We start from the raw sequence: 23,216 nt of genomic DNA, 5'->3' as shown, positions 1-23,216 counted from the left end.
AAATTTACACTTGACAAATATTTACACCGAGTTCTTAACGTGACAAAAATTAATGTTTTCTCCTATTTAGGCGGCGACTAACCCTAAAGTGTCGATTTTATAATTCATTTTTATACTTGAAAATAAGTCCCGAATTGTTTCATTTTCTAAAATTAGATACTACATTATCAAAAACACGGTATCTAAAAATTTTCTCGATAGAAAAAAATCACAAAGATGTATCTAATTTTTTTTTCATTTTTTGCCTTAACTGTGCATTGAACCAAGTTAATATTTTAACACATTGTATAAAATTCTATCATTTTATACAATGTTGCATTTTGATTTTTTAAATGTTGCATATTTATCGAGTTATTGAGAAAAAACTAATTTAGCGATAAATCCGCGTCGTTCTTTTTCACCTGGCATATGAAAGACGGGCGTGAGTGTAAAGAGAGAAGGACGATGTTTGATTTTTGAGGTTAGTCGCCCTCTTAAGTGAAGTACAAACACTAAAAAAGATTAAAGTTATAAATGAATTTGAAATGCCATTATTGTGGTACTTTCTCATCATTATTAGCACTTAGCACAGACAAACTAGCCTAACCGCCGCACTCACGGACAAAAATTAATAACTTAACTGTAATTAAATGAAAAGTTTGAAAGAAAATGTATGGGGCTTACGTCAAAATTTCCATTTTGTTACAGTTAAGTAATAACTATTTGTCTCTGAGTACGGCGCGGCCAGAGTTGTAGTGCTATGAGATATACTCACGCCTCGGAGATGAGGGCGCGCAGCTTGCAGAACACCAGGCCGAAGCTGTAGGGGTACTGGTGCCAGTACACCGACAGATCGTTGGGCAGACCTGCAACAAACATCATTCTCAAAATCGACGCCCTTGTATCTGGCACTCCGATTTTAATCTCAAACAGGAAAATTAATTTTTTCGATTCTATTAACTGACAAGAAAGGAAAGATATATGGAGGGCCTGAAAATGAATTATCACTAAACAAAACTTCAAAGCGGCAATTCATCAACGCCGAATACTCGATATCACTTCCACCGTTAAGTTATAGTTGCTACAAACGTTTCCTAGTCTTTCACGAACATTTCAAAATTAAATAACCATAATGTCGTTTTAACCGTTGTCGAGTTTAAGCGAGACGAAATTTATTTATTTATACAGATTTTACCATTTGTACTAATTGGTTACTAATACAGTGAAATTAACACGATTGATTAATGACATTCCGGGAACAGGCGGGAATGAAACGTTAATAACAGTACTTGGAGCTATCGACTATCGAGCCGCTTGTGTGATTAACTAGTTTGTCTGAGTACCATCATCTTCAATTAACATTCTACATTAATCACACCTAAAGGATTGAGATGATATTGATTTACACTGTTTCTTTTTCTTCTCAATATTAACGCGTCATTTTTTAATAAGACAATCTATGTGGTTTTGCTTAAATCTATATATTTGTGGTTTATATGGGCAAGCGCCTCAGAGTTTTGAATTTTCCTATACAAAAGTGAAAAAAAGTATTTCAGCGCTTAATAGTTTCACAGCGAACTCAAACTATACAGGGACTCAAAAATACCCTAAAGTATGATGTACTTTACTTTCTCTTTGTTTCATTACACCCTGTATAAACGTCATGGGTGTATACTGCGTACTTGCATAGCTGGGGTACTGTGTATCTCCATTCCTGACCGGTCATGAAAAAGTCAAACTTTACGGATTGAAATTTGCGACCTATGTGCGCGTGCTCGACCGAAGGCTGATTGAAAAAACCGCTCATCGTGTCCCCTGGGAGTGTAGTCTCTGGTAAGACGAAAGAACCACAATGCTAAGCCCGATTTCATCAACGACTGTTAAAATTAACGCTCGAATTAGTATTACGTTTCCTCTTTTGTTTTTCTTATGAATGAAAGAGAAGGTTTGACATTTTAACAAGCTGTTAAGACTAACAGGTGTTGGTGAAATCGGGGCTAAACATCTCGGGTAGCGTTAGGAACTTTCGTGCCTAGAAGCGTTTTTATTTAATATAAACTAAGCTCTAGCTCGGTAGTCACAATTATTATTATTAACTTTCATTCCCGTAGTTCTCTGTTTAAGTTCTCTGACTTTCGGTCACTTTGTGCTGTCTCCCGCTTTGTATAGGAAAGGAAATTGAAAACTTCCTATTCCTCCTTATTATCTTCTGATTAATTTCGTTGCGTTGTCCAAAAGACAGATTAAGCAATAAGCATGTCCCTCGGGCTCCCTGAGATCAAATCAAAGGGTGGTTGTGGGAATGTGTGGTGGTCAATTGGTCGTCTATTCCAATCGTAAACCTTACAAGAATGTTATGTGTTATTCGAATTTCAAGCTCTAGATTTCCTGGACTGTGTCGGTTTTATTCTCGTGTTACACGTGTGATGAGTTGAGTAAATATTAGTTTAGAATTTTAGGATATTTCCGATGTAGCGGGTCACGCCCGTGACGTGCTCGCGGCTGCTGGCGCCTGGCGGACAAAAAATCATTTGCAGAATATTCAACCAGCTAGTTTTTATAACCAGTTCAAATACACTTCAATGACGAGTAGATTGATACCACCGAAGAAATTGAATTATAGGCAGATGGCGGACCTACGTCGTTTGGTCGGATTATGTCATTTCAATGTTAGCCGGGAATCGCGATCTCTCGGTTGGGTTTTGAAATAAAGCGACTAAATTACGTTAGTCTGCCATCTGCCTATGAATCCATTTCTCCTATAGAACATTCGCTGAAAAACCAGGGAAACCATACGTGGGACGATTGATTTCTTTTTTAACCCCCGACAAAAAAGAGGGGTGTTATAAGTTTGACGTGTCTGTCTGTCTGCCTGTCTGTCTGTCTGTCTGTTTGTCTGTGTGTGTATCTGTCCGTGGCATCGTAGCATCCAAACGGGTGGACCGATTTTGATCTAGTTTTTGTTTTGTTTGAAAGCTGACACTATCGAGAGTGTTCTTAGCTATAATTCATCATCATCAGCCTCCTCAGTGCTGGACAATCAGGGTTTATCTGGTTCATGAAAGGCCGTTAGCAACTTGTAGTCGTGTGATGGGTTTTATATTTCATTCTAGTTCGTGACATTTGTGAATATACAATATAAGTATACACATAATAATGGAAATTTGACCTGGTGCTGCAGCATCACCTGGTAATCAATAGGATATCCAATTCCTTGCCAACTTAGAGCAGAGGTTTCGTATTTGGGCTCATTTTAATTGCGACAACCAGTAAGAAGTAGATAAAGTATAAACAGTAAATATTTACATGCTGCTGCTGCAGCATCACCTGGATTCTATAGGAACCGAGCTTTGTATGAACCCAAAGTGGAGGTAAAACCTCCACTTTGGGTTTGTGGCTGTTTGGGATGTTTGTTGGATGTTTGGGCTCATAATAACGGCCTCATCGAAAAGGACATTGATAGATGGTAATCATGAGAATATGATTCTGTTGATAGGAAATATTCTGCACTATAACCAACACAAGTTTAAAAAGTATAAAATAAAAAAAAAATTAGAAATTTAAAAAAACCCCCGCCAAACAATTTTAAAAAGTAATGAAATAATATTTACTGCCTTTAAATTCAAATAATTCCTTACTTGTGTAAATTAATATTTTAGTCCATAATTGTTGTTAAGGTGTGTCGGGGGACCGCTAATGTAGATGTTTGATTTCACATAACAAGTTTAAGGATCAATTCACAGCGTCATCGCGATCATTCATTCTGAATCGAGATAGGTAACCAGCGACTTGGCGGTTGTAGGTTGTAGTTTACTTGGCGGTCCCCCGACACACCGTGACAACAATTATGGACTAGGTAAAATATTACTTTACACAAGTTAGGAATTATTTGAACTTAAAGGTAGTAAATATTATTTCATTACTTTTTAAAGTTGTTTTGGCGGGGGTTTTTTTAAATTTCTTAATTTAATTTTATGGCTGGGTGAAGCCAAACGAGCGTAATTTTGTGAGTCGTGAGTCGCAAAATTCCTGCCGCGTAAATATATTTTCATACAAATCATGACTCACAAAATTACGCTCGTGTGAATCAAACAGGACTTTTGTATGAAACTGAATGCAGCAGAATTTCTACCAGCCGGAATTCTGCGACTCACAAGTCACATATTACGCTCGTTTGTCTTCACCCTTATGACAAAAACTGACGTACCTCTACAGTTGTACCATTATGTTGCATAATAATTGTCCTTTGTAACATGTCCCGGAAAATTCCTCTTTGAAAAGTTTGCGCTGTAGTCCGTGCCCGTAACGAGAGTTATACAGACTCTCGTTACGGGCACGGACTTATTGTCAATTTGTTATCCGTCACGTTTCCGCCATACAGCATGCTGCAGTTGTTATCATGAGTCAACTAGAAGTTAGGATAAGCATATTATTTATTATCAGTGGTATAGTCAGTTGGGAACTAGGCTACATCTATTTATTTATGATAAATGTTTATTTCTTAAGCCATCATTTTCGACGCCAACCTCCACCGACGCGAGCTCTTGTTAGTTTTATTTTATTCTAAATTTATATTATAACAAGAGTGGTTTTATTTCCCAATATACTATAATATATTAAGTCAGTGTTGATCAACCTGAAGGTCGCGTAGCTTCAGTAGGGGGTTCCCAGAAGTCAAGAGAATTATTTCAATAAAAAATCATTAAAAATTTAGATTTATTAAGTAGGATAATTTTAACAAAATGAAATATTCATGAACATGTCGCATGCCCTGCATGTGATGGTCAGTATGAGGTTTCCGACGACGTCACAACGGAATATTACTCTCCGTACTGCTGAAAGAACTTAATCTGCTTTGAGTGCCTTATCAAACTTTCGAAGCGTACCTCCGTAGTCCGTATACAGTACAAATATATTCCTCCTGTCCTCATTGATAAAAATGCTATTTCAGATAACATCCTCAACCTGAGCATTGCTACATGATTTGTTGTTAAGGGTATAATTTAATTTAGTTATAAAATATTTTTAAACTTTATAGACGTTGGCATGGAACGAATTCTATTTATTATTCGCAAACATAATATTTTTAATACATCACCAGGGAAATGTATTTATAGGCAGATGTCGAGATATTTCTTTCGATAACTTATCAAACAAAGTGAATACTTAATTACGTACAAACATACAGCAGCACTCAGCGAGCTCAACAGCGTCTTCATAATATTATCATGTGTTATCAAACCTGTCTGGATATAAGGCCGATAACATAATATGGCTCTTTTCAAACGCTTATTACGTTACGCATTTTATCGATATAAAGTGCAGTAAACGCTGATTTACGGCCTTACACGTGCCAATTTGTGAGTAAATATGAAAAAATTAAGTCTAGTCTGTAGAGTCGTGAGTGATATAATACAGTTAGCGGCAACGAGACGGCCCCGCGCGCCGCCACCGCCGCCGCAACGTCTATACAATTATCGTATGATACGCTCAGTGCAACGTATAAAATAAATAAAATAAAATATCTTTTTATTCAAAATAGGTATCATAAATACCCTTTTTGAACGTCGTGGAAATATACATATATACACACACTAGCTGTCCCGGCAAACGTTGTTTTGCCATATATATTTTTTTTGTATCAAAAATAGATGTTGGCTGATTCTCAGACCTACTCAACATGCTCACAAAATTTCATGATAATCGGTCAAGCCGTTTCGGAGGAGTATGGCAACGAAAACTGTGACACGAGAATTTTATATATTAGATATGTGTGTATATGTATATTTCTATACATATCTATGTATACACTAATTGTTCGCCTGTCGGTATACACGTCATAATTTTATTGTTCATACTTTTATTAGTATTATGTAGGGTGGTTATTTTTTATTATATTTTTCCCATAAACCACACTGGACCGTCTGTCCGTCTGTCTGTCTGTCTGTTTTCTCTGTCTGTCGCCAAGCTGTATCTCAAGAACCGTTATAGCTAGACTTCTGAAATGTTCACAGATTGTGTATATCTGTTGCCGCTATTACAACAAATACTAAAGACAAAATAAAATTAATATTTAAGCGGGTCTCTCATACAACAAATGTGATTTTTTTTGTTCGATATCAATAATGGCAACAGGTAGGCACTTCAAATTTTCACAAAGGCCTTAAATATTATAATGTATACTTTAATAATTAATTATAATATTTAAATAACATAAAACTTTAAGGAGTTACTTTTTTTGTAAGGGAGAACCCCTTACAAAAAACACAATTCTTGCCTATTTTTGCTCTATTATGGTACGTAACCCTTAGTGCGCGAGTCCGTCTCGCACGTAGCTGATTTTTTTTTGTTTAAGCCAGGAATTTTGTGTTGGAATAAAATTCGTGTGAAATTTAACCACGATGAACTGATAATGGACTTAAAATTGGCATAAGACGTTTTAGATCGACCTAAAGCCCAGTTAAGCACGAATAATTCGGTTCCACTTTACTCCCCGTCTTAAGTCGTCACAATTTCACAGGAATTACTCTTTTTATTTTCCGGAATATTTTATTTAGACAGTTCCTACTGCTAATTTTCTGTACAAAAAATAAGGGTAATCCTTGATGGCAACCCGAAACGAGAATCAAGTTTCACTGACAAGCTGCTTACAAAGGGTTCGTGGGAAACTGTATATATCCAATGTCAAAATGAATTAAGGTGGCACCAGCTGTCATTGACTTTCCTAGTCTAGGAGGTATATGAAAACAAATTGAACTCTTATAAAGAGAAAGAATAATAATATCCAAGTTTTTATGAGTTCGAAGTGATATACTTTATACTTAATGAAATGAAATGAAATAGTTTATTAAATCAAGTTACATAGACTCATTTGTTAGTAAAGGCTTATAAATTATGTTAGTAAAATTATCTTTATAAGTTTAAATAAATAATAATACCTATTTTGAGTACATTGTGCATCACCTCTGCTCCATACCGTTAGATATGGCACAGCAGTGACGCACATATGGACAATCGAGTCGACTAGCTATCATAGCAAGAATGCTGTTGGTACTCCCCCTCACTCTTCGCACTAAAGACGCGCATCGTTTGCACATAGTGGCGTAGAAGCAATCCACGCGTGCCTCAGCAAACATGCCCGAAGCGCTGCAGTAGCGGGGAAGCCCCAACAGCATTCTGAATGCGTTGTTAAACTGGACACGAAGAGCGTTGTAGGCCCTAAGCGTGTATGTGTTCCACAGGCTGCACGTGTAGAAGGTCGTGCAAAATGCTCTGAAAAGAGTAATCTTGACCGACCTCGTACAGCGCGCAAACCTACGGACCAACATATTAGCACGAACCGACAACGCCCTTCGTTCTCTTTCTATGTCGTCATCGTCCTTGAGGTCGGAAGTCAGCATATGTCCTAGATATTTAAACTTGTGTACCCTCTGTAACACGCAGTTATTAATAGATACAGAGGGCACACTCGACCAGCGTCTACTTCCGTCCTCAAAGACCATGACCACACTTTTTTTGACATTGTAGACTAGTCCATGCGAGGCGGCATACGCTGCACACATGGCTACCAGTCTCCTCAGCCCACACACTGATGCACTCAGCAGCACCATGTCATCCGCGTAACTTATATTATTAATACCTACTCCATCTATATAGCAGCCGACTCTGGTGCTGCTGAGCTCACCAATAAGGCCATCTATATAAATATTAAACAGGGTTGGCGAGCATAACCCCCCCTGTCTCATTCCACACTCCAACACATATGGCGCAGACAGCGCACCATCCCATCTAACGCAATTGACTTGGTTCCCATACCAGTACTTGAAGACTTTAATTAGATCTGGTGGTAAATTCCGATGTTCCAGCTTCTTCCATAGTATGTCGTAGGAAACCAAGTCAAATGCCCTAGACAGGTCGAGGAAGCAAGCAAAAACTGGTGTTTTACGTTTATTGTAGTATCTGACAGCATGCTTAAGACACAGTATTGCACTTTCTGTGGACAATTTAGGTCTAAAACCAAACTGATTGTCATGTAACTGAACATGCTTATTTAACTGTGTATTAAGCAAGCTGTCAAACACTTTTGACAAGATGGTAGCCAGTGATATAGGCCTATAATTACTAATGTCGGCTAGGTCACCCGTTTTATTTTTTACAATAGGTACTACCACTGTGCGCATCATATCATTTGGCATGTAACTATGTCCAATACAAAAATTAAACAGCATAAAAAGCAATCTAGGAAGATGTGGGCCAGCAAACTTTAGATGCTCAATACTGAGCCCGTCGTGGCCAGGCGATTTTCCTTTTGACATGGATTTAATAACATTAATTACTGACTTAGTATTAAAAAATATATTCCTGTCCACGACGGGACCAGCACTCACCATTGAGAGTGAGGGCCCAAGAGGAGACTTTATTACAAAGTGATTCGCGAATAAATTTGCAATCTTATTAGACTCATTTACCCCGTTAATAGAAATCGGTAGGCCTGGCCGAGCTTGGTGCCTATTTGTATGTTTCCAAAAAGAACGGAAATCATGTTTAGAGTGGTGCGAGGCCAGGATGTTCATTTTTATTTGCGTCTCATGGTTTTGACACCACTTCAGTCTAGACTTAAATATTTTTCTAGTTAAACACATTTCGTCATAGGTTTTGCCACAAATAGGTTTACCAGATGCAACCCATATATTAAACTTCTCCTTAGCCTCACGGTGCGCCTGCACCACATGTCTATTCCACCCCGCGACAATTCTCCTCTTAGGTCTCACATTCTTACTACTTATTATAGACGCTTCCCTAAGGGCATCGACAATCTGTTTATACAAGTTATCTATTATACTTCTATGACTTTTGTCACAACACATTTTGTCACTACAGTTTTGAAGTTCAGAAGGAAAATCAATATTTCTTAGCCTACTATGACATTCGTTTTGGTAGGAAGAAATTTGTTTTTGTGTGCGCTCCCCCCATATAACCTTATTATGACTGAAAATTGTATCTACTTTTGTTGACAATACATTATTAATTAAGTATACAAAAACGATATCGCTCTGAGACTAGAAACATCTATCACTTCATTGACAATCACGGTTTTTAATTTTTATAGAGTAGGTTGATATATTTTGGAAAGTATATTAAGAGGGGGTCAATAACCGCTACAGCCAGGTTACGGCATGTGACGTAATTATTGTAAGTGAATGTAAATATGTGACAAAGGAAGTGAGATTCACAAGTAAATAGGAAAGTTCTCTGTTCGAGCCAGCCGCGACCGCCGCCGGAGCTGCATGTTATTGCTCGGTGGCGGAGTTTGTCCGACACCTCAATCTCCTGCCCCGACATGGAAATTAGACCGCACCAGGTTTACTTAGGATGTGAAGGAGTTTATTTTTGACCAAAATTCGTTACTGTTTTAGCGAGATTCCTCTCCGTGTCCCTTACGCCGGCTAATTCTCGAACCGGTGGTAGGTCAACAAATAGAACAAGTTAGAAAACATTTGTTTGAATTTTATTAAGAAATAAAACATATTTTATTTCCAAATAGAATATTACACCGTAAATACGTAATCGAACAGATATACCTAAATGTTCATGTGTTGTTACACTTGAAAACCTATTTTTAATAAAAATAAAAATGGCATAAAAATTAAATTGTACGACTTGTGTTTTCCTGAATTGGTTGTGAATTCCCGGTAAATTTAGTTAGCCAACATGTGCAATATTAAAAAAATTGAAATGTTTATTTTAACATGAATATTAATATATATTTTTTAACTTCCGGATAACACCGGCACTATGTTGCTCTCTCTGTAAACAGAACTTTATTTGTACAGATATTAATGTTATGTTTCATGAAAAACGAGATGTTTCCAGCAACTTTGCTCGAATAAAAAATCTTTTATCGGACGAATAACATATGCAATGGATACAAAATATCTCATCTTTTATCTATGTCGGAGCACATAGACACTTCTTTGCACTATGGACTGTTATGGATCTTTCTAAGAAGATTGGCGGACGAGTTGGCAAAAGCGGCTGGTCCAAACTGGATGGAAATAGCTAAAGGAAGAGAAAAGTGACATTCTTTGGAGGAGGTAATTGTAAACTTCGTAAGGAATAAAGGCCTTTTTTATTTTATTTATTTATGGATCTCTCCATATTGGACCTTTAATCTGGCGTGAAGTGCGCGCGGTTGCCGAGGGCCGCATCCGGGACGCTCGTCCGCGGCCCTCCACGTCAGCTGCACCTCACTTACGGCCGGGCGTCCCCGGCGGGTCAACTATTAAATATGTAGGACTTATTTAAAATCTCCGTTTAATTCGTCGATCCCGAAGCCTTCGAGTAGTAAATTGAGTGATCCCTCGTTTCAAATTTTATAATCGAACTTTACCCGGGTTGCGGATTCACGTGCCGGATAAAACCTGGGTGGGACAATACGATACGGATATATTTTGTTTAAGGCCGTAATTTATGTCTGGTTTAGACGTCCTGATGTCATATTTTAAATTCTGTATTATAATTAATGATGATTTTAAGTGGACGTAAAAGTAAAAAAATAACTACCGGCTGTTCCTATACGAAAAAAAATATTATACTCGTATAGTTTTCAAAATAGCTTGTTTTATGTAAACTTCTAGACATCCTACAACAACCGTACGTGTCGCCACGTAAAAATAACATAATATAAAGTAGGCAATAACCTTTCCCGTGGTCCGCTCTATATCTGTTCCTTTCCACGAAACAAAATAATTATTTTCCTTTCCCAAAGATTATTGTATTGATTGTGGAACATAATCATTTACAGAATAACTAATTCATAGGCGGCAACTTGTTTTAGTTTGACGAGACTTTAAAGTTTTATAATGAACTTAAACGCTATTGAATTGCGTGCGACGGCTCATACTCGGTGAGTAATAACAGTTGTAACTCCGAGTCGAGCTGCTAATGAACAAATTTATGCCGTCTATTACAATCGGTGGTTATAAGAAATTTCAAAGTTACACAACCAACTGCCGCTATGGTTCACACACGGAGAGTTTGTGTTTTATTTTATGTTTTTGTTGCTTAAAATAGACTCAAAGATATTTGGAACAACATTAAACTGACTACGAGGAACGAAACTCACTAAAATTCCCACAAGGTTCTCTTTTGTTACCAAGAAGTCGGGTGTAGATACTTTTTAGCACATTTACTGTGTAAAACGTCTGTTGTAAAGCTGTACGAAACTGAAGGTACTGCAATATTGTACTCATATTTGAATTATGATACATTTCATTCATCTATTATTTTTCACTGCGACCCCGACCGAGAACAAGTGGATGTCTCATTGAACAGTGAATAGGCGTGTTATCGCTCGTGTAACGACGCCGCACCTTTGTAATAAGTGGACTTTTACGAAAGCATCTCGCTGACGCCGGATGCTGACAAACATACAAGCTTATTAAATAAATAGTTCTCGATATTTAATTTCACTATGTTCTAAGAAATACGAAGCGCGATAGTCTAATTAATTAATATTAAATATCCTATCCTATCCTACTAATATTATAAAGACGAAAGTTTGTTTGCATGTGTGGATGTGTGGATGTATGGATGTATGGATGTTTGTTACTCTTTCACGCAAAAACTACTAAATGTATCCTAATTAAATTTTACAATAATATAGCTTATACCTCAGAATAACACATAGGCTACAATTTTAACCGACTTTCAAAATGAGGGAGGTGTTATGTTCGTTTTTCGTTGTAATAAAATTTCGAGTAATCGTTGAATATAACGATTACTCCGCCGTTTGTTAACCGAGTTTCGAAATGTTTCTTTTCATATGCTACCAACAAGTAAGATTTTGCACCAAGGTATACCATGATTGGGTTGGGAAGGTGCTGAGAGAACTCCGGATTCCTTATACATACAAGTTTGGGAGTTTCGGCATTGTTTTAAGAACTGAAAGCATATGCTACTATGCAAATAACATTAATCATCATCATCACTGTGACCCTATTATTTAGTTATAGTTATAGTACTTTTCATAGTCATTTAGATCAAGATTCGATTTTGTCAAGCGATTTAAAAAATATTTGTTTGTTTGATTGAACACGCTAATCTCAGGAACTACTGGTCCGATAAAAAATATTTTAGTGTTAGATAGTTCATTTATCAAAGAAGGCTATAGGCTAGGCTTTTATCATGCTAAAACTAATAGGACCGAAGAAACAGAGGAAATGTGGTTAAAACGGAAAATTATTAGAAACGGTTTATCTCACGAACTACTAAAGCAATTTTGTATGTTATTTGGCACAGATATAGAGTAGACTACGTAAAGAGACATAAGCTATTTTGTTGCGAAAAAATGCACGATTAAATAAAAGTAGTTTTTGTTCCAAAAAAAAAAAAACTTCGGGCTCGTCACGATACCTGAAAGTACTCAATATACATATAAAGAGAAATAGTTTATGTTAACAACTGTGGAGCCAGTTATACACGTAAGAATGTATGACATACTTTTTTTTAAAATTATGAGTAGGCACTCAGTAAAAGTTTGCGGTGTAAAGATGTACAAGTTCTAAGTACTACAAAGTTTTAACTAAATAATTAGAAGAAAAAATATATTTAGGAATAGGTTTTTAAACTGGTACAATCAGTTGCTTCTGGACGACGTCAGACGCGAGCCCTATCAGCCATCATGTGGTCTTTTTAAGAATTAATTACCGCCTCCATTGTCGTATGGAGGCTTCGCCTGACGTCATCGACCTCGACCTATTGTTATTTAGTCACTTGTATAGTGACGGCAAGGCTTCCTGTTTGCGAAGTTACGTCCGCTGAACCTAAGCGGCGTAATTAAATTGATTCACCAATCAAAACCAGGGCGGACCTAACCTAAATACCGTAGATGTATGAACTATCAGAGAAATTTTCTCATAAGGTCTACTTACGTTATTCGCTTGAGTTATGTCATACCTAGCCGACAGATAAGTAAACCATTCAAAAGTGGACGAAGGTTCGAAATGAAATATTTCCATATTTTGGTCTAGCGAACTTTGGCCGGTGCTGTCGTGTTATATATGGACGAAAGCCGTGCGTTTCCCGGGAATCCCGTGTCAGACGTGACACAACCCGTCCGTTCCGGCAAGTCACGGGGCCGGACATCAGACGCTTTGTCCTTTCCGGACGCTGACCGAACACATGCTTTTGTAGCGCAAGATTGTTTTTTATTTTTCACGAAATTATAGTCGACTAGACGCTGCCTCCGAAATCGTATGTACAAATCTTAGGTACCATACATTTTTGTGTAATGAAAATTATTAGCCTTTGCCAAATATCAATGCCCATAAACAAATTCAACAAAGAAACACGATTTGGCCACGGACCACGGTGATAATCTTAAATGTGTCATATAATATTTAGTTAACTTATTAATTAAAAACCTTTCCGATGGTCAAATTATATTATCTGTCGCGCCTCGTACCACAACATATCCTAAAATTATTTTATGTAAGTTCTTGGGATTTGTGGACAAAGTTATAGCAAAAAGTTATATAGTAGAAATGAAATGTACTTACAACATATTATGTAATGGCGCCTCTACAAGATGGCCCAGCGCTGGCTCATCAAATGGCGGTGTGGATCCTCTATAAGATGGCCCAGCGCTGGCCCATCAAATGGCGCATGCAGTGGCTATAGCTAGGGAATGCAATCCTGCAAGATAATTTCAATCCCGGTTTTTGTGGGATTGAACCATCACAATCAATCAACAATTGGATATTAGTCTGTAATGATAGTTGTAAGAATGTTTAATAAATAAATAAATTAAAAAATTCCCCTGGATCCCGGTATTTGCGGGATCCCGCAGGGTGGACTTAAACTTTTAAAAAATAAATCGTTATAAAGACTATACTAATCAGCGTTGCCAGACGTCCCGATTTTGGCGGGACGTCCAGATTTTTTCATCAAAATTAAATGTCCCGTGCGGGACAGGCACAGTCCCGCTTTTCGGGAAAAGCCCGAACGTGCAGCGTGCTGAGAAAGAAAGGTGCGTAATGAAGATAAAAGTACGGGAGGTAGAGTTGTGGATTTTCTTTGGCTACTTTAGCTATCTTTTGTCACGTAAACGTTATTCTAACGCAAATAAAAAGATAAAAATAAAAAAAACTTTTGATTTTATACTTTTTCTTACATTGTCCCGCTTTAGACTGAAGAATCCCGCTTTTTTTCTCAAAAAGTTTCAAGTCCCGACTTGGCACAAAAAAAATCTGGCAACGCTGATACTAATTGATAGAAACCGTTTTATTCTTAGAAACTCAAATAAACTCGGTCACTTTTTTTTACAAGGGCTTATTAATACCTACTTATTATACTTATATTCATACCTTAGATATAAAAAAAAAACTAAACATTTTAAGTTATAATAATAGTTAAAAAACTAAAAAACACGCCTATTTATTTTCATCTATTATTAAAATTATTTATTTTTTCGAAATATAGAGAAAGTTGTGCTAAAAGATTACGTTACATTTATAGGTACAGCCCAAGCGATAAAATTATGTTAAAAAAGTTAAGGTATTAGTTGTGTCTGCCAAACAGCACAACGACACAAGACGACATTCGACACAAGGTAGCCACTAGCCAGCAGCTGAAAAAGTTGGCTCAGCCTCCACGCTGGTTGATACAATCATTGTCATTTAAAGTGAATTATTATAGGTGAACTGAATGTAAATTGTTTAGCGGGCTGCCTGTAGCCAGTTCACGCACCCCCGCGCGCAGAGCACGTATGAATCACGCTTCTTTGTAATCCCGCCAGTCCCGCGGGATCCCGCTAAATTTTCGACCGGGATTAGTCCCGCGAAATACATGCGGGATCCCGGTATGTCGGAATCCCTGTATCCCGGTATTGCATTCCCTAGCTATAGCTATACAATGGTCGCAACGTCTCTACATGATGGCCGTGTTCAGTTGTGACTTGTGATCTAAACGTCGTTCAAGATGGACGTGGAAGCATTAGCCGCTGCGGCAATATCTGTACAGCACATACCATCATTTCATTAATGTGCACACTGCACAATGTGTGTGTGTATCTATGTTTGTTATTATACATACTATACAGTCGCAGACAGAGTCGCGGGCAACAGCTAGTTTAATAATATCCATGGACAATCTATGGTCAATATATTTATACAGCACGTACAATTTTCAATTTTGTAACTTCACTAGCTGACCCGGCAAACGTTGGTTTACCACATAAATTATTTCTAATAGGCAATAGAAATAATATAAAAATGATATAGAAACCCATTCTCAGGATTCTAACGAATGTACATACAAAATTTCGTTTAGCCGTTTTGGAGGAGTTTGTGCACAAATACTGTGACACGAGAATTTTATTTATAAGATTATTATGAGACGAGGTACTCGTCATTTTTAATGAAATTCGTAAATTGACATACGACGTCCTCACCACAATAGACATAACTACCAGTAGTTCGACTGCAAAGAAACGGACAGGTTTCAATATCTGTCAAATTCGTCGGGTTTCACTAGGATTATGAACGGATTGTGCCTCGCGCTGGCTGATATAATTTATTTTTAAATATTTAAAATAAAGATTTCAAAATTGGATTCTGACAATTTTAATCGCATGTGCCAAAACACAAACAACAATACGACCAAAGAACCTGATTCCTGAAGAAATCGAATATGTCATAGTTTTAAATTCGTAGGTAACAAGTTAACAACCCTAGCGACGATTTTCGTCATAATACGTCAAATTTAAAAATTTCAACATCAGTTCTAAGTCGGCATAGGTACTCTATCATTCTGTCTACTCTGTCCTCACTCACCTCCCTCGACCGCTCGCTGGGCATTGATATACAAACCCAAGATACACAGTTGCGAACAAAAGTAGGACTCAAAACTGTCGCCAAATACTCGTCTTTTCTATAATAGGTACTTGTAATCAAACTATAAACAGTTTTTTTACAAAGGAGTCCACAAAAAAAAAAACATGGAACATTATATATATATATATATATATATATATATATATATATATATATATATATATATATATATATATATATATATATATATATATATATATATATATATATATATATATATATATATATATATATATATATATATATATATATATATATATATATATATATATATATATATATCATACAAATCAATTAAAAAATAAATTATTGGTCTTTTTGTAAACTTAGTCATAACAACTAATAGATGACATCACAGAAAACGAACATCACTAATAGTAGACACCAATATGAACTAATATTTGACATAGAACATTACATTACATTTAACATTTTTCACTACTATTAGGTCTTTATTTGCCGTTTTTCAAAAGATTTCATTTACTTCATCATAGTAACTACATGTATATGAAATATTATCCACGTTGTCTCCAGATTCTATTCTTCTTCCATGCTGAAACTATCTTTCCTTTTATATTTTTATTTTTCATATATTTTTTCCTAGCATATTTATTTTCAGTCTTTAGTCTCCATGCTTCTCTTGCCTCTTCTTTTTTCTTCTTTATTTTCTCAGCTCTCCTTTTTCTTCTTTTTACTGCTAAAAAACGAAAGCAATCGATTTTTAGATCAGACAAGGTCTAATATGTCAATTTTCAGGTACAGTAGTTCTAATTTGTTAGCTTGTTAATAGAATTATATTTTCAGAGAATATCTATACTTAATATTATAAAGCGGAAGAGTTTGTTAGTTTGTTTGTTTGAACGCGCTAATCTCAGGAACTACTGGTTCGATTTGAAAACTTCTTTCAGTGTTTGATAGCCCATTTATCGAGGAAGGCTATAGGCTATATTTTATCACGCTGATACTAATAGGAGCGAAGAAATAGAGGAAAGTGTGGAAAAAATGGGGGGAAATTATTTGAAAGGGCTTATTTGAACGCGCTAATCTCAGGAACTACTGGTCCGATTTGAAAAATTCTTTCAGTGTTAGATATCCTATGGATCGAGGAGTGCTATAAGCTATATTTTATCACGCTAAAACTAATAGAAGCTAAGAAATAGAGGAAAATGTGGAAAAAATTGGGAAATTATATGAAAGGGCTTATTTGAACGCGCTTATCTTAGGAACTACTGGTCCGATTTGAAAAATTCTTTCAATGTTAGATAGTTTATTTATTGAGGAAGGCTAAAGGTTATATTAATTAGTGTAAAGGTTATATTTTATCACGATTAGACTATTAAGAACTAAGAAATAGACGAAAATGTGGAAAAATCTTGGGAAATTATATGAAAGGGCTTATTTGAACGCGCTAATCTCAGGAACTACTGGTCCGATTTTAAAAATAGGCTATATAGGCTATATTTTACCACGCTATGACTAATAAGGGCGAAGAAATAGATGAAAATGTGGAAGAAACGAGGGGAAATTATTTGAAAGGACTTATTTGAACGCGCTAATCTCAGGAACTACTGATCCGATTTGAAAAATTCTTTCAATGTTAGATAGCCTATTTATCGAGGAAGGCTATATGCTATATTTTATTACGCTAAAACTAATAAGAGTGAAGAAATAGAGGACAATGTGGAAAAAATGGGGGAAATTTTAATATGAACTTGCTTATAATCTTAAGAACTACTGGAGCAATTTTTATGTTATTTGGCAAACATGAAGAATAGACCACATGAAGGGACATGGGCTATTTTTTGCGGAAAAATGTACGGTGTGAAATTCCTAAATTACGCAAGCGAAGCCGCGTGGAACATCTATACTTATATAATAAAATCGTAGGAAAGTCAATTCTGTACATTGAATATTTTTGTACAATAAATAATACTTGGGATGTGTCGTGAATACTTGGGAAGTCGCGGGCAACAGCTAGTTGATGATATTTTCAGTAGAATAAACTACAAAATAACTTTAGTATGTATTGCAAAATGATGATATGAGTTCCATGTCATCTATTAGGTTTTTAACATTTTCAAGAACTAATAGTAGACACCCTTTATATTGTTAGGGAAAATGGATAAAAAACATAAATAAACATTAATTAGTGTAAACAACATGACCATTAATCCAATGAAATCAATAGAAATTACAAAAATCTAATAAATGTATTCAAAACTTACGTGCAAAATTTCGCCTTCCTTAACTATTTGCTAAGAAACTGCCGAGCGCGTGTTGACGCGGTCACATTTTTTACGAAAAATGATCCCATTGTAAATTTTGTTCCCGAAGGCGCCCCTAATATATTTTTTCACGTCAACAGATAGCTTGAGAAGCTTATAAAATTTATAGTGTTGAGAAAAAATTAGACTTATTCTTATTTTTATGGTATTTTTGTCGTAAGTGTCATCTATTAGTTCCGAGTCTACCATTAGTGCTCTTACCTCAGGTTGTAAGAGTTAATTAAATTGTGTTCTAAACACAAATCACAATTCACAATACAAAGATAATTAGATTTCACAACTTTCATCTAAGAGTTTATGTTAAATAATACTAATATTATAATTGGGAAGAGTTTGTTTGTTTGTTTGAACGCGCTAATCTCAGGAACTACTGGTCCGATTTGAAAAATTCTTTCAGTGTTAGATAGCCCAATTATTGAGAAAGGCTATAGGCTATATTTTATCGCGCTAAGACTAATAGGAGCGAATAAATAGAGGAAAGTGTAAAAAAAACGGGAGAAATTATTTGAAATGGCTTATTTGAACGCGATAATCTCAGGAACTACTGGTCTAATTTGAAAAATTATTTCAATGTTAGAAAGCACATTTATCGAGAAAGGCTAACAGCTATATTTTATCACGCTAAGACTAATGAGAGCGAAGAAATAGAGGAAAATGTGGAAAAATGGGAGAAATTATTTGAAAGGGCTTATTTGAACGCGCTAATCTCAGGAACTACTGGTCCGATTTGAAAAATTCTTTCAGTGTTAGATAGCCCATTTATTAAGGAAGGCTATAAGATATATTTTATTACGCTAAAATAATTAAGAGCGAAGAAATAGAGGAAAATGTGGCAAAAACGGGGGAAATTATTTGAAAGGGCTTATCTCACGAACTACTGGAGCAATTTTTCTGTTATTTGGCACAGATAAGAAGTAGACCACGTGAAGGATCATAGGCTATTTTTGTGGACTAATTTGTCTGTGAAATATCTAATTTACGCGGAACGTTATATTTCGCGTGGTCACGACATCACGCGTAAACGGCTGGACCCATTTTGCTGAAATTTGGTATAAGTAAAGATACTTTCGAATCCCGAAAAAGAACATAGGATACATTTTGTCCCGGAAAAATGTACGGTTACTGCACAATATACTTTACTATTCAATCTAATTTGATGCAATTTGGTATGGAGATTCTTTGAGTCTCGGGAAAGGACATAGAATACTAATTTTGTCCCGGAAAATGTACGGTTCCCGCACAATAAACTTTTATGATTATCGCCTAAACTATTCAATCTATTTTGATGAAATTGGGCATGGAGATTGGAGATACTACTTAATTTGAATCTGGGACAAGGAATGTTTTTTGTTCCAGAAAAATGTGCGGTTCCCACACAATATATTTTTCTGATTTGCACGTAAACGACTCAATCGATGTACGAGACAACTATAAACTAAAGTCCACGCGGACGAAGTCGCGGGCAACAGCTAGTGTTAAATAAATAAATATATTGTATATGTTTTGCGTATGATATAAATATGTATAAATGAACGAAACAAATATTTATTAGATAAACTGTTATTTTTTTTCAAATATTACAATTAAACTTAAAGCTTAAATCTATAATTATTTTTTAACAGTCATGGTCATAATTATATGTAACACTAGGAAACACATCCATTTCCTTGGAATAGTTAATTATAAAGTTGTCGTTTAACTTATAAAAACTGTAATAGAAAAAAGTTCAATCATATTAATAAAAAAAATCATAATGAAAAAAAAATCGACTCCATCAAGTAAGAACAAAGTCGTTTGCATAACACGACTAAATTATAGGGAGACCGATAAGCATCGTTCTTACAATGACAATGCGGTGATTGAAATTTGCCGTATCATGACTGACATGACATTTTGATTTAATTTGTTTCAAAACTTCACTCACCGGAGAGTGAAGTTTTGAAACAAATTAAATCAAAATCACTTATTACGACGTGTTTTAAGTTATAAAAACCACAAAAATAAATAAAAAATACTTTAAGATACCGAAAATACGATATCCCTATATAAAAAAGGATTTTTTTAACGTTCTTGAATTAATATTTTACAGTTTCGCATAGAACACTTCGGCATTTTTGACGACGTTGCAATGACGCGGGCGACGCGAGACTATCCTACTTTCTACTAATATTATAAAGGCGAAAGTTCGTTTGGATGTATAGATGTACGGATCCTACTAATATTATAAAGGCGAAAGTTTGTTTGGATGTATGGATGTGTGGATGTATGGATGTTTGTTTCTCGCAAAAACTACTGAACGGATTCTAATGAAACTTTACAATAATATAGCTTATACATCAGAATAACACATAGGCTACAATTTTAACACTAGAAGGGCCGGGCTTCATGCTATACCTTCAAAGACCGCAGCGGTCAATTTGACGGTACTAGAGATTAAGTCAGAATTCTTATGAAATTATTGCATATTTTGCTTAAAAATAATATAAATTTATTTTTTTAGTAACAGTAAACAATTTCAGCGCTAAACTGAATAACATTTCTAGCAAGTAATAGGTTTTTGTAACTCTTTTGTACATTTTTCACACAGAGCTTTTTTACAAATAGAGCTGTTTTATTTCTATGACTTTTTGATATAGAATTCACGGGTTTATAGCTGATAAATCAAGTATTTTGCAAAAAAACATGGACAAGCCAGGCCAGAAAGTATATTTTTCTGGCAACGACGTCCTCTTCCACTAGCGTCTGGAGAAATACAAGTCCATTCTGTGCCATCACTTGCTACTAGTAACATACTGACCTCCGGTACTGAAGATGTCCTAGCTGATCGTCCACCGCATGCTGTTCACAAGCCGCTAATGGATCTATCAGTATACAGATACCATTTGCGCAAAGGACACGCCTTTGCACGAATTTACAATAATATCTTCATTTGTAGCAGATAAATCTACTTCGAAGTCTTCTGATGAAGAAGTGCTGGTCACTATGGCTGAAATTCTGCATAACAGTTTTTACTAGCACTGCCTGTTATATCATCACTACTTTCATCATCCGACACATATTCTTGTATATCCATAAATCGCAACAGTTCTTGTTCTATTTGAGAAATTCTGAGGCGGCGACGCATTTTTTATGACTGCTCGAATATTTACTGTATAATATTTACTATAAAATATAAACAAGCTAGGCAGTAACAACTTAAACTCAGAATTAAATTCAACATAAACAAAAACAAATATACCCACTTTAGTTTGAAGAGATCGTTGATCACAATTCTCGCTGTCTCTATACATATATGTATGCCGTCACATTGACGGTGCGCTGTCTTAGTACGTGTTTGTAATCGCATCTCTTAAACAACATATAGTTAATTTTTTTTAAATATAGATCTAGCCTAACAATAGCAAATTAGGAAAAGTCATAAAATACGAAAAGAAACAAAAACATAGTTTGTGAAATATTTAGAAATGAAATTGCCTTGCGATCAAATTGACTGCCTTGGTCTTTCTAGTGTTAACCGATTTTCAAAATGGGGGAGGTGTTATGTTCGTTTTCTTGTGTTCAACGATTTGGTACGTGGGAGAGCCATGCTTCGGCACGAATGGGCCGGCTCGACCGGAGAAATACCACGTCCTCACAGAAAACCGGCGTGAAACAGCGCTTGCGCTGTGTTTCGCCGAGTGAGTGAGTTTACCGGAGGCCCAATCCCCTACCCTATTCCCTTCCATACCCTCCCCTATTCCCTTCCCTTCCCTACCCTCCCCTATTCCCTTCCCTTCCCTACCTTCCCCTATTACCCTATTCCCTATTAAAAGGCCGGCAACGCACCTGCAGCTCTCTGATGCTGCGAGTGTCCTTGGGCGACGGAAGTTGCTTTCCATCAGGTGACCCCTTTGCTCGTTTGCCCCCTTATATCATAAAAAAAAAAAAAAAATTACTCCACCGTTTGTTAACCGATTTTCAAAATTTTTCTTTTGGTATATAGGGTATCATCCCAATTTGGTATTATATTCTCAAAAGTGGTGATTTGATGAAGGATCCATAAGTAATCGAGGGAACTCCTCAAAATTTATAGGGAAACATGTGGTGACTTCGGATTCGTGAGAAGTATTCTAAGCATATGCTACCAACAAGTAAGATTTTGCATCGAGGTATACCTGGTATACCGTGATTCGGAAGGTGCTGAGAGAACTCCTGATTCTTTATAGATACAAGTTTGGGAGTTTCGGCGTTATTTTAAAAACGGAAAGCATATGCTACAATACAAATTACATTCATCATCATCATCATCATCACTACCATATTATACCATGCATCGCCCCATGGTTATGACTTATAAGCCTGTAATGACCCTGTTATTGGTACTTTTCATAGTCTTTTAGATCGAGACGAGAGTTTGTCAAGCGATAATAAAAAAATCTATACCTAACTAATATTATAAACCTGAAGAGTATGTTTGCTTGAACGCGTTAATCTCAGGAACTACAGGTCCGATTTAAAAACTTATTTCAGTGTTAGATAGCTCATATTTATCGAGTAATACTATAGGCTATATATTATCACGTTAAGGCTAATACGACCGAAGAAACTCAGGAAAATGTGGGAAAAACGGGGGAAGTTTTAGAAATTACGAACTACTGGAACAATTTTTATGGCAATATTAAGCACAGATATAGAGTAGACCAAGTGAAGGGAGTAGGTATTTAGCTATTATAGCATAAGCTATTTTTTATGGAAAAATGTACGGTTTTTATAAAATTCCTAATTTACGCGGGCGAAGCCGCGCGGGACATCTAGTTTGAAATAAGCGCACAATTTTAGATTGTGCGCTTATATTTTTATGCGGACGGTTTTGAGACGTTGACTGTGTAATGTGTATCTTGGGTTTTTTGTATATCAATGTCGCTGGGTCCCTTTGATGTGCGGCCGAAAAACCGACACCGCCGCCATCCCACAACCATCACTGGCGCCATAAGCTATCCTACGCCACTACGTCCTCCCCACACTGGGCCATCGTGATGGCCAACTACGCTGGTCCATCTTGTAGAGGCGATACACTGCA

At 36.2% G+C, this 23,216-nt stretch overlaps 1 protein-coding gene across 1 annotated transcript in view; it reads right to left on the bottom strand.

The window, feature by feature from the left end:
• The window catches only part of LOC121726038 (neuropeptides capa receptor-like), an 89,679-nt gene that overhangs the window by 35,340 nt on the left and 31,123 nt on the right, over positions 1-23,216 (bottom strand). The window contains exon 2 of the mRNA XM_042113253.1: positions 755-845. Coding sequence (XP_041969187.1) covers positions 755-845 — 91 coding nt within the window. The remainder of the gene's footprint in view (positions 1-754; positions 846-23,216) is intronic.

This window comes from Aricia agestis, chromosome 4, assembly GCF_905147365.1.
Source record: "Aricia agestis chromosome 4, ilAriAges1.1, whole genome shotgun sequence".
Lineage (NCBI taxonomy): Eukaryota > Metazoa > Arthropoda > Insecta > Lepidoptera > Lycaenidae > Aricia > Aricia agestis.
Note: the sequence above shows the minus strand (reverse complement) of the source record. Positions and strands in the feature narration are given on the sequence as shown.